At 54.2% G+C, this 13,763-nt stretch overlaps 4 protein-coding genes across 4 annotated transcripts, besides 3 other annotated features; all 4 read left to right on the top strand.

Moving 5' to 3' along the window:
- Positions 1–9: 9 nt before the first annotated feature.
- Positions 10–38: a sequence feature (A-rich).
- Positions 39–72: 34 nt separating this feature from the next.
- Positions 73–456, top strand: TraAM80_00368 (60S ribosomal protein L35; the record flags this gene model as incomplete). The annotated part of the gene is made up of 1 exon (XM_029377450.1): positions 73–456. One exon carries the CDS (start codon positions 73–75, stop codon positions 454–456), a length of 384 nt encoding a protein of 127 aa, XP_029242710.1.
- A 274-nt stretch (positions 457–730) lies between these two features.
- Positions 731–1,564, top strand: TraAM80_00367 (uncharacterized protein; the record flags this gene model as incomplete). The annotated part of the gene is made up of 1 exon (XM_029377449.1): positions 731–1,564. One exon carries the CDS (start codon positions 731–733, stop codon positions 1,562–1,564), a length of 834 nt encoding a protein of 277 aa, XP_029242709.1.
- Positions 1,565–1,703: 139 nt separating this feature from the next.
- Positions 1,704–1,722: a microsatellite.
- A 106-nt stretch (positions 1,723–1,828) lies between these two features.
- Positions 1,829–1,851: a microsatellite.
- A 93-nt stretch (positions 1,852–1,944) lies between these two features.
- On the top strand, positions 1,945–3,828 carry TraAM80_00366 (putative sec1 family transport protein; the record flags this gene model as incomplete). The annotated part of the gene is made up of 1 exon (XM_029377448.1): positions 1,945–3,828. The coding sequence occupies one exon, from the start codon at positions 1,945–1,947 to the stop codon at positions 3,826–3,828; it is 1,884 nt and encodes a 627-aa protein (XP_029242708.1).
- Positions 3,829–4,754: 926 nt separating this feature from the next.
- TraAM80_00365 (uncharacterized protein) lies at positions 4,755–13,703 on the top strand (the record flags this gene model as incomplete). Its single annotated transcript, XM_029377447.1, has 1 exon — positions 4,755–13,703. One exon carries the CDS (start codon positions 4,755–4,757, stop codon positions 13,701–13,703), a length of 8,949 nt encoding a protein of 2,982 aa, XP_029242707.1.
- Positions 13,704–13,763: the final 60 nt, after the last annotated feature.

Below are 13,763 nucleotides of genomic sequence, written 5' to 3'. Positions count from 1 at the left end.
TGTTCCCTGTTTTTTTGTTTTTGTTTTTCCTTTTTTTTGTCCTGCCTCGGTATTGCGATTGGTGCCTCAGCGATGTCGCACCACATTAAGATCCGTGATCTGCGCGAGAAGAGCAAGGATGACCTGATGAAGCAGCTTATGGAGTTCAAGAAGGAGCTCTCGCAGCTCCGCGTAGCGCAGCAGCTCAACAGCGCTGGCACCCGTCTCGGCCGCATTCGTCTGATCCGCAAGAGCATTGCCCGCATCCTCACCGTTCTGAACCAGAACGAGCGTGATAACCTCCGCAAGTTCTACTCGGAGAAGAAGCTGCGCTCGAGCAAGCCCAAGGCGCTTCGCGCGAAGCTGACCCGCCGCCGCCGTCTTGCGCTGAAGGACAATGAGAAGAACCGGAAGACGCGGCACCAGCTGCGCATGGCTCGCAAGTACCCCCGGCGTGTCTATGCTGTGAAGCTTTAAGCGACATTTCAGTTCCTTCCTTTACTATTTATTATTATTTTTGAACAGCCCTTAGTTTTTTGAGTGTTGTTTGTTTATCAGTTAGAGGTGCCACGACTTTTGCCTGCTCTTCTTATGGCGAAAGGTTGCGCGCCAGGTTGGATGTTTCTTTCTAACCGTGACACGAATGCATATCTCATCATGTCCCTGCGCTGTTTTTTTTTCTTTACCTTCTCTCGCGACATTTTAATTGTGGGCGTTGGCTTTGCGTGGGCCAAGTGTGTGGGCGTGTGGGATGGAGCTTCTGGCCGAGGTGAATAGCGAAATTGTGTCCACCGTCGTCCGCATTCTACAGCGTCATGCGGCGCAGGTGCGAGCACTGCGGGATGAGGAAGTTGCTAGCAATGCCCGTGCTGAGCTGCTGGAAAGCTTGACGGCGCGCCTTTTGCGCGGGGAACTTCCTTCCTGCTTGCATGCGTCTCCGTTGGCTGCACCACAGCCTGAGGGCGAAAACAGGCGGGAGAAGAAGGGCCAGGAGGAGGAGTGGGTGGACGCGCCATCTGCACTGCCGTTAGTGGCGCTGCATGACTCCGATTCAATGGCGCAGGCGGAGCGTTCCCTTTTGACTGCTTCTGAGGAGCTCTCACAGAGCAGTTCCCCCGTGGGGTCTCCACGGGAGGATGAGGATGAAGGGAGGAGTTGTGCCACGCCATCACCTACGCGACGTGAGTTGGAGGAGTTTTTTCCTATCACTGCAGCCAAGCGCTCACGTCAAGCGTGCATAGCAGAAGAGTCTTGTCGTCGCCGAAGGTGCATGGAGGTGCACAATAATAGCGCGGGTGGTGAAGACGTTATTACCGCCACGGACATCCTGGCAGCCATACCGTGTCTTTCCTCAAACATCGCGCTACCTGCCACACACGTAGGTGCAGTTGAGTGTGAGGAGAAACCACGTGGTTGTGTGCGCAGCTACAACCGACGCCAGCTTGATTATGCGGCGGACGCCGCGAGATATGCAAGGGCCGGCGAGGCTGCTCAGGATGGGTGTACACCCTCAGTGTACTGGGAGATTGCGTTCCCTCGGGACCCCAATGGTAATGCCTTTACTGATGGCGAGCAACGGGGATAACGACAGAGCGAGGACTGTGGAGTGGGTACGGCCTTCTTCAACTGCCCGTGAAGGATATCGCAACGAGGCGGGTGGTGCGGGGAGAGGGAGGTTTGTATGTTGTGCGTTTTGATTTTCTCTTCGAATTTTCGATGTCACCTTTTTTTTTTTTTTTTATTCCAGTGGAGGAGAAGGAGCTGCTGCAGCAGAATCCCTGTGCCCTTTTCCTTTCCGTTGTTGTTGTTCTTGTTTTCTTTTACTAGGGTAATAAAGGAGGAAACAAAAAGAGAGAGATAGAGAGAGAGAGAAGGTGCAGGGCAACGCGAGGGCGGCAGGAGCGAGGAAACAACAGGGAGGAAACTGAGGGAGGCGGGGAGACTTCAGCAGGAAGCGATATATAAATGTTGGGGCAGAAGAAGCATTTCTTGCGCCAGCGGCAAAAGGAGGTCGTACGGGCGATGATCTCCTCCGCTGTTCCGCTGACGCCGACAGGGGCACCGCAGGCGTCCTCGCAGTCTAGTGGAGGGGAAACCCCAGGTATCACGGCATGGCGTCTCCTCATCTACGACGATATTGGGCGTGACGTTATTGCCCCTCTGCTGAGGGTTGGGGACCTGCGAGAGCTGGGCATTACGCTGCACATGCACATCAACTCCAAACGCGATCCCGTACCCGGCGCCCCTGCTATTTACTTTTGCTCCCCAACCAACGAGAACATTCGCGCCATTGCCGCTGATGCGGTAAATGAGCTGTATGAGTGGATGTACGTCAACTTCAGCTCGCAGGTGTCACGAGGTGGGCTTGAGATGCTTGCGGAGGGCCTTACTCATGGAAAACTTCAGAACATTCAACACATTCACGTTTTTGACCGCACACTCAACTACGTTGCTTTGGAGGATGACCTTTTTGTGTTGATGCAGGAAGATTCTATGGTGACCTTAAACAGTCGTCACGCGAAGGATGCGGAGGTGGAGGCGCATTTAAATGCTATGGTACTAGGTATCTCCCACATTCTGCTGTCTCAACAGGTCCTTCCCGTTATTGCACATGGTAAAACGGGGGCAGCCGAGGAAGTTGCACGGCGGCTCTCCATTTGTCTTAATGATCATATAAACGAACGCACCCTGGTACCAGCGGCCTCCACTGTGCTTGGTCGACCGCTGCTGCTTATCGTAGATCGCTCTAGTGATCTTGCGACCGTGCTGCATCACCCCTTTTCTTACCGTGGGTTGTTGGTGGAAGTGGGGGACATGCATCTAAACAAGGTTACCGTGCGTGAGGAGGATGGGAAGGAGTCTGCGTTTGAGATTGACCCGGACAGAGATGAGTTTTACGAAGCCAATGCCATTCTGGACTTCAGTGCGGTTGGAGGAAACATTGAGGCAGCCTTGCGGCGGTACCGTGAGGAGTACGCCGCTCTTTCAGAGACCACATGTGGCGGAGAGGATGATACTGACGCCAACGCCATGTCAAAGTTGTTGGCAAATGCTCCCAAACTTGGGGAGAAGAAGCGGATGTTGGACGCTCACACCAAAATGGCCTACAGCTTTCTGCAGTACATTCGCAAAAGTCACCTTGACCGGTTTCACGGTGTGGAATTAGGAATAATTAAACGCGAGGGTTTTGACAAGGAGGAGTTTGAGAAACTACTCTTGACCCGTTTGGGAACGCTGGAGGACCGCCAGCGACTCTACCTTATTGCCTACTTGCTAGACACAGAGGGGGAGTATGAGGCGGTGCTGCAGCGATGTGCGTCTGTCTTTGAGGAAACACCCTTTCCTGCGCTAGCCTACATTAAACACCTACGCAATTGGTCACTGAATGAGGCAGGCCCTACAAACACGGAGTTGGGTGCCGCGCAAGGCTTTGCTTGGGGTCTGGCGCAGACGTTGGCCAAAAACATCGCCAATACGCTTGGCGCTAACGCCAAGTCGGAGTTGCCGCTCACAAAACTTGTAGATGCACTTTTGCAAGATCCAGCGATGTCGCCCAGGGGTGGTACCACTGCCCGAACAATGGGTGGGGGCAACACGCTACGCGCAAAGCTGTTGGAGACGGTCGTTGGGTACGACCCACGGACCAAGAAGCCAGTGGACTTGACAGAAACACACTTTTCGCAGGCAATTGTCTTTACTATCGGGGGAGGTTGTGTCGCGGAGTATGATGATCTTAAAACGTGGGAAACTGAGCACCCGAGGAAGGCGGTAAGCTACGGATGCACCGCCTTGCTTACCGGCAATAAGGCGCTTCATCAGCTTTCTTTGCTGGGCGAAGGATCAGCGTGAGCCAAACTCCTCACTCCACCCCCACTCCCCCGGGAAGGGGCCTACACAAGACGAATGAGTATGACGTTGCCGCTGTTGGATGCTGCTCTTGTGTAGGAGGAGGATGAGCAGGATGCGTTTTTAGTGCACGCCGTATTATTATTATTATTTGTGCTTGCGGCGCCGATGGTTTTTCAGACGCATGGAGGCGTTTATGCGTCCTCTTTGCCTGCATCAACCCTTCCCCCATGTCTTGTCTTTGGCTTTGTTTTATTACTGACTTTTTCTCACTTTTTGTATTGCTGCTTTCCCCCCCTCCCCCCCAGGGATCCTGTGCGGAATTTATGTGGGCGTCGCTCTTCTGACTCTCTTATTTTCTCTTTTTTTTTTCTCTTTCACACGCTCATTGTGCGTCCCGCTGGAGGGCGTCAGGTCACGCAAGGGACGACTAATCGAAGGTAGAGGAAAGGAGCTCATCAAACCGACGCAAGTCAACGCAATCGGAGCAAAAAATAATTCCAGAGGGAAGAAAGATCATATTTACACGGAAATAGTGCGGCAGTGTTTGTTGACTGAAGTCAACTTCTTTTTTTTTTTGGAAATTTTTTTGTTTTTGCCTTTTGGGCGTTCCCCCACCGAGGGACCAAGTTATTCATTCGTTCCACCGGCGCACAGGAGCCTCACTTGCTGCGGACTGAAGGGTGGGGCGTAGACGGGTGCGAAGGGCGGTGAAGAGGAAAAAGAATACAAGGCGACTACAATACACGGAGAGGGGTGTGGGCTGAAAAAGTCAGCAGAAGAGGGCGAAAACAAAGAGCAAGCGCGGCCGGCACAGAAGCAGGTGTGCTTCCGCGTAGCGAACGAAAAAGGAAGGTTGTCTTGTGCGTGCTGATTCCCTTGTGGGTGGTGGCTGCGCCTCAATTTCGTCCGAGATTTGTGTGCCACATATGCTTGTAGAGCAGGCAGCTCCAGAGGTGGCTGGGCGCCCGCAGCAGAGCCACCATCGCCACAAGTTCACCGCCGTAGAGGAGATGGATTGCCCCATTGGCGACATCATGAGTGTGCCACTGGACCGCCTTTGCCAATTGGCATGGCCACTGCTGTGCTCCAATGAGGGCAAAAATATTGGCAAAGCCGCAGAGGCGCTAGTCATCTCCCAGACAGACGCAGACGATGTACAACTCGCCCACACCATAGGCACCACTGCTAAGGAAACCATTCACTTTTTTCGGATGCAACCGTGGTGGGGCCAACTGTCGTGTCACACGTTGCGTATGGCGCTTTTTCGAAAGTCGCTGCATTCCATTTGGGCTACGAGTGCGGTTGTTCCGTCCGGGCAGTCGGCAGAGTCCGTGTCGCCGCTTGTCTCCCTTTTGGCGCTGCAGAACTCGCCAAGAGGAGAGAGGCAGTCACACGGGAGCATTGAGGCAAAAAATGCGAAGGCACATCGAGAATCATTGGATTTTTCCGTCCACAGTGAGGAGGGTGCTTCTGGTAAGGCTCGTAGCTGCACCGATAAACGCAGGGCGGTACCCATGGAGTGGGTACTTCCATACTTTAGTGGTCAGGAGGGTGATACGTGGTTGGTGGAGCGGGTGCGGGCGATGGTGGATATGACGTTTGTGGTTCATAGCGATTGTCAAAAGCAACTCGTCTCAACCGCTGCCCATGTATCTGTACATGTTCAAAGTGACAGACGCAGTGCTCAGGTATTTCTTTTCATTTTGCGAGAAGTGTTGGATCGTTGGAATACTGTGCTGGACACCACTGGGGAGGCGGGCATCTTTGGCTTTGGCCTTTTGGTGCCTATACTCAACATTGTCCGCTGCACAAAATTCAATGGTACCGATGTGGTGACGGTGGGCAATTTGCTTGCCACAGTGCGCCTCCCATCCCGTGGATGTGGCCTTGGTAGCGAGTGCCTGTCCAACGCTACCTTTGTCACGCGATATGTTCTTTCCTTGGGGGAGCGGGTGGTTGAGAAGGCGGTGGAGGATAAGGACGGGGACGAAGAAGAAGAAGGTGAGGATGAGACAAACGAAAGCTCTTCACACTCCCATCTACTGCTGCCGTCACCACTGACGAATTGGAGGGTGCTTAGGGGGGAACAAATGGTCCAGGAGCGATCGTACAGGGTGGATCACGGCAAAAACGCCATTGCGTCAACAATGGTTACAGATGTGTTTCTAATGGCCCCTCTGGCCCGCAAGGTGAGTGTATTTGTTCGTCGGGCCTCCTCTTGTGAGGGAGTACAGCTTTTGCTGGTTCCACGAGCCTCTGTCGCTGCCTCGACTGCTACTGCTGCTGCTGCTGCTTTGGATGCAGTCGGCGAAGAGGAAGAGGTGAAGGCGGAAGAGGCTGAAAATGACGGCAATCTACTGATAAAAACTGTGTGGTTTGAACCACGTGAGGGTGAGGTCCACGAACTCCTTGGTGGTTGCGACGCCGTGGTGCGGTACAAGCGGAATCCGGAGGGTTCTACACAGCCTTGTTTACAGGCAGAGTTTCGCGTAGAAACAAGCTTGGAGGTGGATGGACGATGGGTGGTTGAGATTTGGAACACCTTGAGTGGCACCCAGATGATTGTGGCGGAGACTGTTTTGCAGAGGCTGAGAAACGCGTTTTCAACAGCTGACGGTTGCATGCGGGAGGAATCCTTGATATTGTTTTGTAACGGCCTGCTTTCACAGCCGCGGGCAGGTGCTTTACCGACGTTTGTGAAGGATATTTTGGTCCTGGACGAGGCAACCTTGCGAAGGCGTGTGCCATGTCGTCAGAGTGATGCCCGAGCTGTGCGGGCGGCGCTAAGTCTGATTGGCATGTTTCTTGCCTATCACGAGTCCGAGACGGCGTCGTGGGAGTCACATGTGTGGAAGGATGCTGTAAAACGTGTGGGTCTTGCGAGTAGTTTGCTGGGGAAAAATCCAGGCGCGACGGAAATGGCCACGTTTGTTCTTCAACACGTCGCACTGTGCCACTTGTCCATGCCGCAAATTGTGGAGGGGACCATCGCTCTTCTAACATCGAACATTTCAGTAAGTGAGTTACGGAACATTTTGTCGACTCAGCGCATGCGGGCTGAGCTGTGCGTTCTTGCACTCTCGCTTCTGCTACGGGCAAAGGAGAATTTTGTGCCAAAGGGCATGTTTCACATGGCCTCGTTACTACGTGATTTTATGACGTGTGAGGGGACCCATTACTTGTGGCGTTTTCGAGGTTGCGGGGAGTCCTTGGAGGAGAAGATTCGTGAGGTGGTGCATCAGCTACTGACGACTGTATTCACAGCGCTGCACCGTGTGATGTCGCTGCCGGAGGGGAAGCGAGAGAGGCACGGACCGCACCGATTTTTGTTGGACACTGACGACTTTGGCCCTTTTGCCCTCATCACACTTTCGCTACTCGCCTCCCCGCTGGATGCGCGCGACATTGAATTTGTCTGGTGCAAAATTGCCAGTCAGCTGGAGGGGCTGCTGCCGAACTTCACCGACTTTACGCGCTCTGCCTCGTTTAAGGTGAGCGAGATGGAAGAGGGGAGCATGCTGGAGGCGCTCCAGTCCCTTGTTAACGACCCAACGGCGGACCACGAAGGCAACAGCGTAATTGGCGGCGGCGTGAGTAGTTACGCAGGACGCGGGAGTGACGTGGATCAGCCTTCTATTGGAATAACAATGACGGGGGCCATCGAGCGTGGGCTTGGCGTATGGGTGCCGACGGGACGGGAACGAGTCTGTTCGACCTCTACCCCGTTGTACACGCCAGGGCTGCAGGTGCCACCGTCGTGCCTCTTTTCTACCTCGTCCTCGTCGCTGTCGTCGTCGCTGTCGCTGTCGTCGTCGTCATCGAGGCCGCTGGTGAAGAGTTCCCTCGTATCCCCGTTAATGCTCTGTGTTGCGACGGTGCAGCTGGCGAGTGCACCGCCGCGCGACCTCATTGTGGCTTTAGCAACGAAACAGCAGAGTGGGCTGACGGCAAACAGCATGAAGGAGGACTCCAATGGCTTCTATTTTTCTCCACACGATGGAACATTGTACCATAACGGCTCTAAGCTCTTATTGATACCACTTTTTCAGGGTGACACGCTTGCCTTTGCTTTTTCCTTCGTGCCAAAGACCTCCACACGAGTGTTCCGTGTGCTTGTGAACGGCGTCCGTATCGCTGAGTTTCCGGCGCCGCGACAGCAAATGTTTCTACTTGCAGGCGTTACGGGAGTCTCCAACCTGCGCAATTGCAGTCTGCGTGTGTGTTTCCCCTCACAGAAGGAGATGTCTTTGGCAGCCCCGGCGATGACTTGCAGCAACTATGACGCGGTGCTTAATGCGCTGCCCACACGGCACAGCATCTCTGTGTTTGCGACGAATGTTTTCTTTTATCTTATCTCGCTGTGCGCGAGACGCGTGGCGCAATTCCGTCGTCAAAGAGGAACGGCATGCGCCTCGGTGCGGGCAATCTCATCAGTGGCGTCAGCTAATCGACTCCACGTGATACCCACGGAGGAAGTCTGGCGAGGATTTGTGGATGGCTGCTGTAACCCTCTGAGGCAGAACATAGAAAACCTTGTCGATTCCATCGCGCGTCTTCCACCCTTATCGCAGATCAATGATGCAACGGAGCGTGTTAAGCGGAATGCGGCGTCATTTGTCTACCACCGTTTTCTAATGGATTATATTACCATGACACGCACCGTCATTCGCTGCGTGTCGTCCCCTGTGGAAATGCTGTCAACGCTGTCAAAAGTAGTTTGCTGCGAGGACGTTGGCGAGCGGGAGAGGTGTGCGGCATTGACGATTGTATGTTCGTTGCTCTGTGAGCCGCACCGTGTGTTTGCGCGTGACACCTACAATCCGCTGCAGTTATGGGACTGTTGCCGCTTCCTCTCACGATGTGTGACGACACTGACGTACCAGCCGGTCTTTACCTCGAAAAGTGCTGCTGCGGAACTCACCGTCTGTTCCGGCGGCCGGCGCATCAAGTGGGGGTCGGCCCCCAGCAGTACCTCGCGTGCAAAGCGGAACACCACCTCCTTTGCCTCGCAGGGCATCCCATTAGACGGCTCCCTGGGCGACGTGGTTGCCTTTTCCGTTCGACTGCAACGCGGTTTTGCCTTTGACACTCTTGGTCGCTTCTACTACGTCGGCCTCGCGTGTCCCTACCCCATGAGCTCGGCGGCGACCCTGTCAGGTCACCCTGGCGAATGGCAAAACATCTCTCACACGTACACCATTACGGATTACTTTACCGACATCTCCTCTTCCTCGGCGCGGGCGGAGTTGCCACGGCACGCGAAGCATTGGATGTCAAATGAGGAAAACATCGTATTTGGATCGGGTGACGTCATCACTGTGATTGTGCATACAAAGCTGCGTTGCATTTCGTTTGAACGGAATGGGCTGTCACTAGGGACACTTTACACGAATATTCCACCCATGGTGAAGGTGCTTTTTCCATTCGTTGAGCTCTTTAACAAAGACGCCACGGCCCTTTGGATGTATCCTCCTCGCGAGATTGGCATCCGCGCCCGCTTTACTATGCGTGCCATGCTGTATCACTGGGGGACGGAGCTTGTGCCGAGACTAAATCAGATGCTTAGGGCCAATGACGTGGTGCCGTTGCAAGTCCTTGGAGCTGACGGAGACGAGATGAGCTTTTGGTACCGAAGCCCTCCACGCAGTGAGTTAAAGGGGTCACGTGTGGTACACCTTGTGCGGCAGATAGGCTCAAAGGCGGAAGTGGTTCTGGAGGGAGGCACAAAAAGCATGACGGTTCTGTCAGTAGCGTTGGAGCCTAACTACAATGCTGTCATTAGCAATGATTTGCCCGTCACCGTGGTGGTGGAGGACCTGCTGCGCATTGTCTTTAACTCCATCAGTTTTACCACAAACGCGGAAGGGTGTGAGGGTGTGCATATTCAACCAACCAAGGTGTTTCTCTGCGCGTTGCGACTGCTATCAGAGGTGGAAATGGTGTCTCTTCTTGAATGCGACGTTGGAGCGCTTCGAGCATTGCTGGTCCAATTCATACGTATTCTGGGAGTGCCGGACACCATTGCTTCGGAGGAGCAGTACATTGTGCTGGAGGCTTGGAACGAGTTGCTGCTGCTTCCCGATGACGATGCGCTTTGGATTCCGCTCCCCCGCGACAGCAGCTCCCATGACGATCTCCTCCTTGAAGGCGGCGAGGCCACGAAACACAGCGATACAGATGGCGACGTGGTGCCTGAAATATGTCTACGATGCCCAACCTGTGATGCAAAATGGAGCGACTGCACCTCTGAAGGTCATACAGTTCCCTACAGTCTCTGCTTTACACAACACTGCGTGCTGCAGCGTTTGGGAGTACCATCACCGTTTACAGGTTTTGTATGCAGATGGTCGTTGCCAGGAACTCAGTTTTGCGTGACGATTCGCGTGGGTCCACGTGGGGAAATGGAGGGCAAGGGTGAGGAGGCGCGAGGTCTCTTTACGTTTAAGGCAAAGCTGGTCTCAAATCACTTTATGCGGGGAAGTTGTGTGTACAAAGAGGCCAATAACTCCACCGTCCGCGCCCAGTTGGATGAGGAGTGGACCTGTGAATTATGCACTTTCATTAATTTGGCGGATTCCACCCGTTGTGCCATGTGCACAACTGCCCGCTCAGGTGCGACATGGACGTGCGTCTTGTGCGGCTACGCCTTTAATTCGAAGAATAATGCTATCTGCACAACCTGCGGTCATCAGCACATGGGAGCCTCAGACACGGACTCCAGGGCGGAAAAGAAGCTCGCCTATTGTGAGGGCTGCGGGGGTAGCCGGGAGTACACCACGTTTAATGATTTTGATTGCCATGCTTACTGTGGGCACTGCCAGCGGGAATCCAGATGGTTGCCGGATGAGAAGTACACGGGCTTAATAGAGGCCACACTTGTGGGTGCTGGTGACACGATGGATTGGAAGATTATTCTTGGTGACATCGTCACTATGTACGCAGGACTGCGCAACGATGCGTATTCGCTGGAAGGGATGCAGCAGGCAGCAGCGGCGGCGTCACCAACTGCGAATGACCTTTCACGCTATGTTCCGCCGCTCGTGCAGATTCGTACGAATGAAATCAACACCTTGAGCCCCGCATCGACACAGCAGCAGCAGGAAGGAGCTGAAAGCTTCCGTGCGGTGGTTCCTGCTATTCTCTTCTTTTGTAGTCGCATTGTTTGCCGTTGGGGCCCGGAAATTGCTCCGCATCAGCTCTCAAACAAGGACGTCTTGCGCCGCCTCCGCGTGGTGGATGACGGTTGGTTGGCTGGACTTGAGAGGGTTCCGCATGAGGCGGCACGAGGTATTTTTTTCTCTTCCTTACACGTTTTGCTTGCCGGGACGAGCAGTGGGCAGGTGATACGATCTCTTTCCTCTGTTACAAGGGTGCTGATGAACAGTCACGTCACTCTACAAAACCAGCGTCACTACCTGCTTTATGCTCTTTGCGTGAATGTGATGCGGTGCAACGGTGATCGTGCGGTGCGGGAGGTTTGTTACGCTGCGCTTAACAAGTTAATTGAAGCGTTCTCTGGGAGGCGACTGAATGCCAGTCCACTCCGCGACGTGGTGGCTATCACACCCATTGTGGCGGAGCAGCAACGACTGATGGTGCATGCCTCGCTTCGGGGCGTGGATGTTTGCACCGGGACAAATGTGATTTCCACAAGTTGGCTGATAAAAGCTGTGGAACGGATGGAACGATGTGAACGGCTTCCCGCCATTTTTGACGAACCATCGCCCGACATCTTTCCCTATCTTGTGGAACTGCCGGACACACGTATGGGCGATGGTGGGGAGCTTATTGTGGGACAAGTGCGGGGTAGTGTTGGGGTGCTTGCCAGCAAGGGCGGTCGCTACTACTATGAGTTGGTGATTCCAGCAAACATTGGCAATGATCGAAGCAAGACGATCGTCATGGGGTGGGGGACGATGCAGCATGAGGTGCTTAGTGGTGGCCAACATGTCGGCAGTGACATACATTCATGGGGTTTTAATTGCCAGGACCGACTGCGCGTGCTAACAGGTGAGCAGGCGATTCCCACCCCACGCCCTATTGTTGGCAGTGACGTTATCGGCGCGCTACTTGATCTTGATGCGATGATGATGTGCTGGAGCGTGAATGGTGAGCAGCTGATGTGGGTCACTGTCTCGACACAGGGCAAGGGGGAGGCGATTTACCCGTTTGTCAGCGCCTCCGTAGACCCATTTGGGGTTGTGGTGCGGCTTGGGCATACTCAGTTTAAGCCGGACGGGTACGAAGAATTCAGTCCATTTTCTAACGAAATGGCACGACGGAAGAGCCACGTTAAGCCGCAATCGTACGAGTTCTACGTGCAGCTATGTAATCTTGGTAACGACATTGTCAACTGCGGCTTCACACTGGACGCGTTGCTGGAGACAAGCGCGTGGTTTGATCAGGCACAGGCGTTGATGGTGCAGTACCCGCTCCTCGCTGCGGAGGTGGCAGGCAACTCACTGGAGTGGTTGCGGCCCTACCTTCAACACCTGCGCTCCATCAACTTTTTGGCGATAAGTGTGGCGAAGAGCCACGACATTTTGCGGAATTCACCCTACCTAATGCGCAGTTACCAAAAGACGCGTCAACTGTTGTTTTTCAGTGCACGTTGGGCCATCGTAGAGCGACAAATAGAACGTCGTTTGATTCGCAGCAGCCTGCGGCACCAGCGTGAGGTGATGATTGATCTTAACCGTGCCAAGGCGATGGCGCAGAGCAGTGAGAGCCTGGACTTTATGACACGCTTCGAGGGATCGATCACAGGGCAGCTGTTTCGACAGACGAAGGAGGCGGACATTTACCTGGACACCATTATGTTTGTGGTCAGCCTGGCTGGGGAGGTGGCTGATGACGCGGGCGGCGTGACACGCTCTGTGGTCACCATGATGTGCGATGAGTTGAACTACCGCGAGGAGGACGGCGGCCGTCGCGTGGACCCCATGCTGCCCTTCTTTCGCTTGACGGGCCACACAACGATAGTGAGTGTGGTTCCAAACATGGAATTTTACCGAGAGAACCCTGAGCATCGTCTCTTGTTTGTCGAGTTTTTTACGTGGCTCGGAAAATTGCTCGGCAACGCGACGATGAGCGGGTACCTCATGTTTTCTCTCACCTTTCCGCGTCTGACGTGGAAGTTTCTCACCTTTGACACGCCCACTATTGAGGACTACTACGCCGAAATTGATGACACCGTGCGTGGGGCACTTAATGATGATGCATTTCTGCTGAACGACGATTTTTTTAACTCTATCCCTGGCATTGCGTGGCAGGATGAGAGCGTGACAGACACGCTGGGGATGATGTGCTCCGCCCGCGTATACCCTGTCAAGACGCCTGGGCGGAGCTCGGTGGACCTGACAACGATTGCTCCAGCCGACAATAACGAGGAGAACGTCACCGCAGCGCAGCGCCGCAGGGAGGCCGAACGGGCATTGCTGCATCAGTATGACGAGTTATTACTTGCCATGTTGTCTGGTATTACGTTTGTCATACCGGTCAACTCGCTGCAGCTTATCCGCTGGGACGATTTACAGCAGCGCGTGTGTGGCAACTCCTGCACCACGGCGGAGGACGCCATCTCCTCGCTAAACCTCTCCCTGCTATCTGAGGAACTCCGTCACATGCTGAAGGAGGTTCTGCGTGGCTGGACACCGAAGCAACGTTCACAGTTTCTGCTTTTTTGCAGCGGCCAGCGGCGGATTCCGCTACCCGAAAAGGTACAGGTGACATGCGGCGACGACCCCGACGCGGTCCCAACCGCCCACACCTGCTCGCCCATCTCACTGCTGCTACAACCGTACTCCTCCGTCTCCGTCTTGCGCGATAAGCTGGAGGTTTGCCTTCGGCACGTTTATGAATTTGGATTCGTATGATTCTCTCCTCCTCCCCTTTTCTTTTCATAGGTGGCGGAGAACGCTGTGGCCAACTTGGTC

Source organism: Trypanosoma rangeli, assembly GCF_003719475.1.
Source record: "Trypanosoma rangeli strain AM80 chromosome Unknown Tra_15.4_contig_00006, whole genome shotgun sequence".
NCBI classification, from domain to species: Eukaryota; Euglenozoa; class Kinetoplastea; order Trypanosomatida; family Trypanosomatidae; genus Trypanosoma; species Trypanosoma rangeli.
Note: the sequence above shows the minus strand (reverse complement) of the source record. Positions and strands in the feature narration are given on the sequence as shown.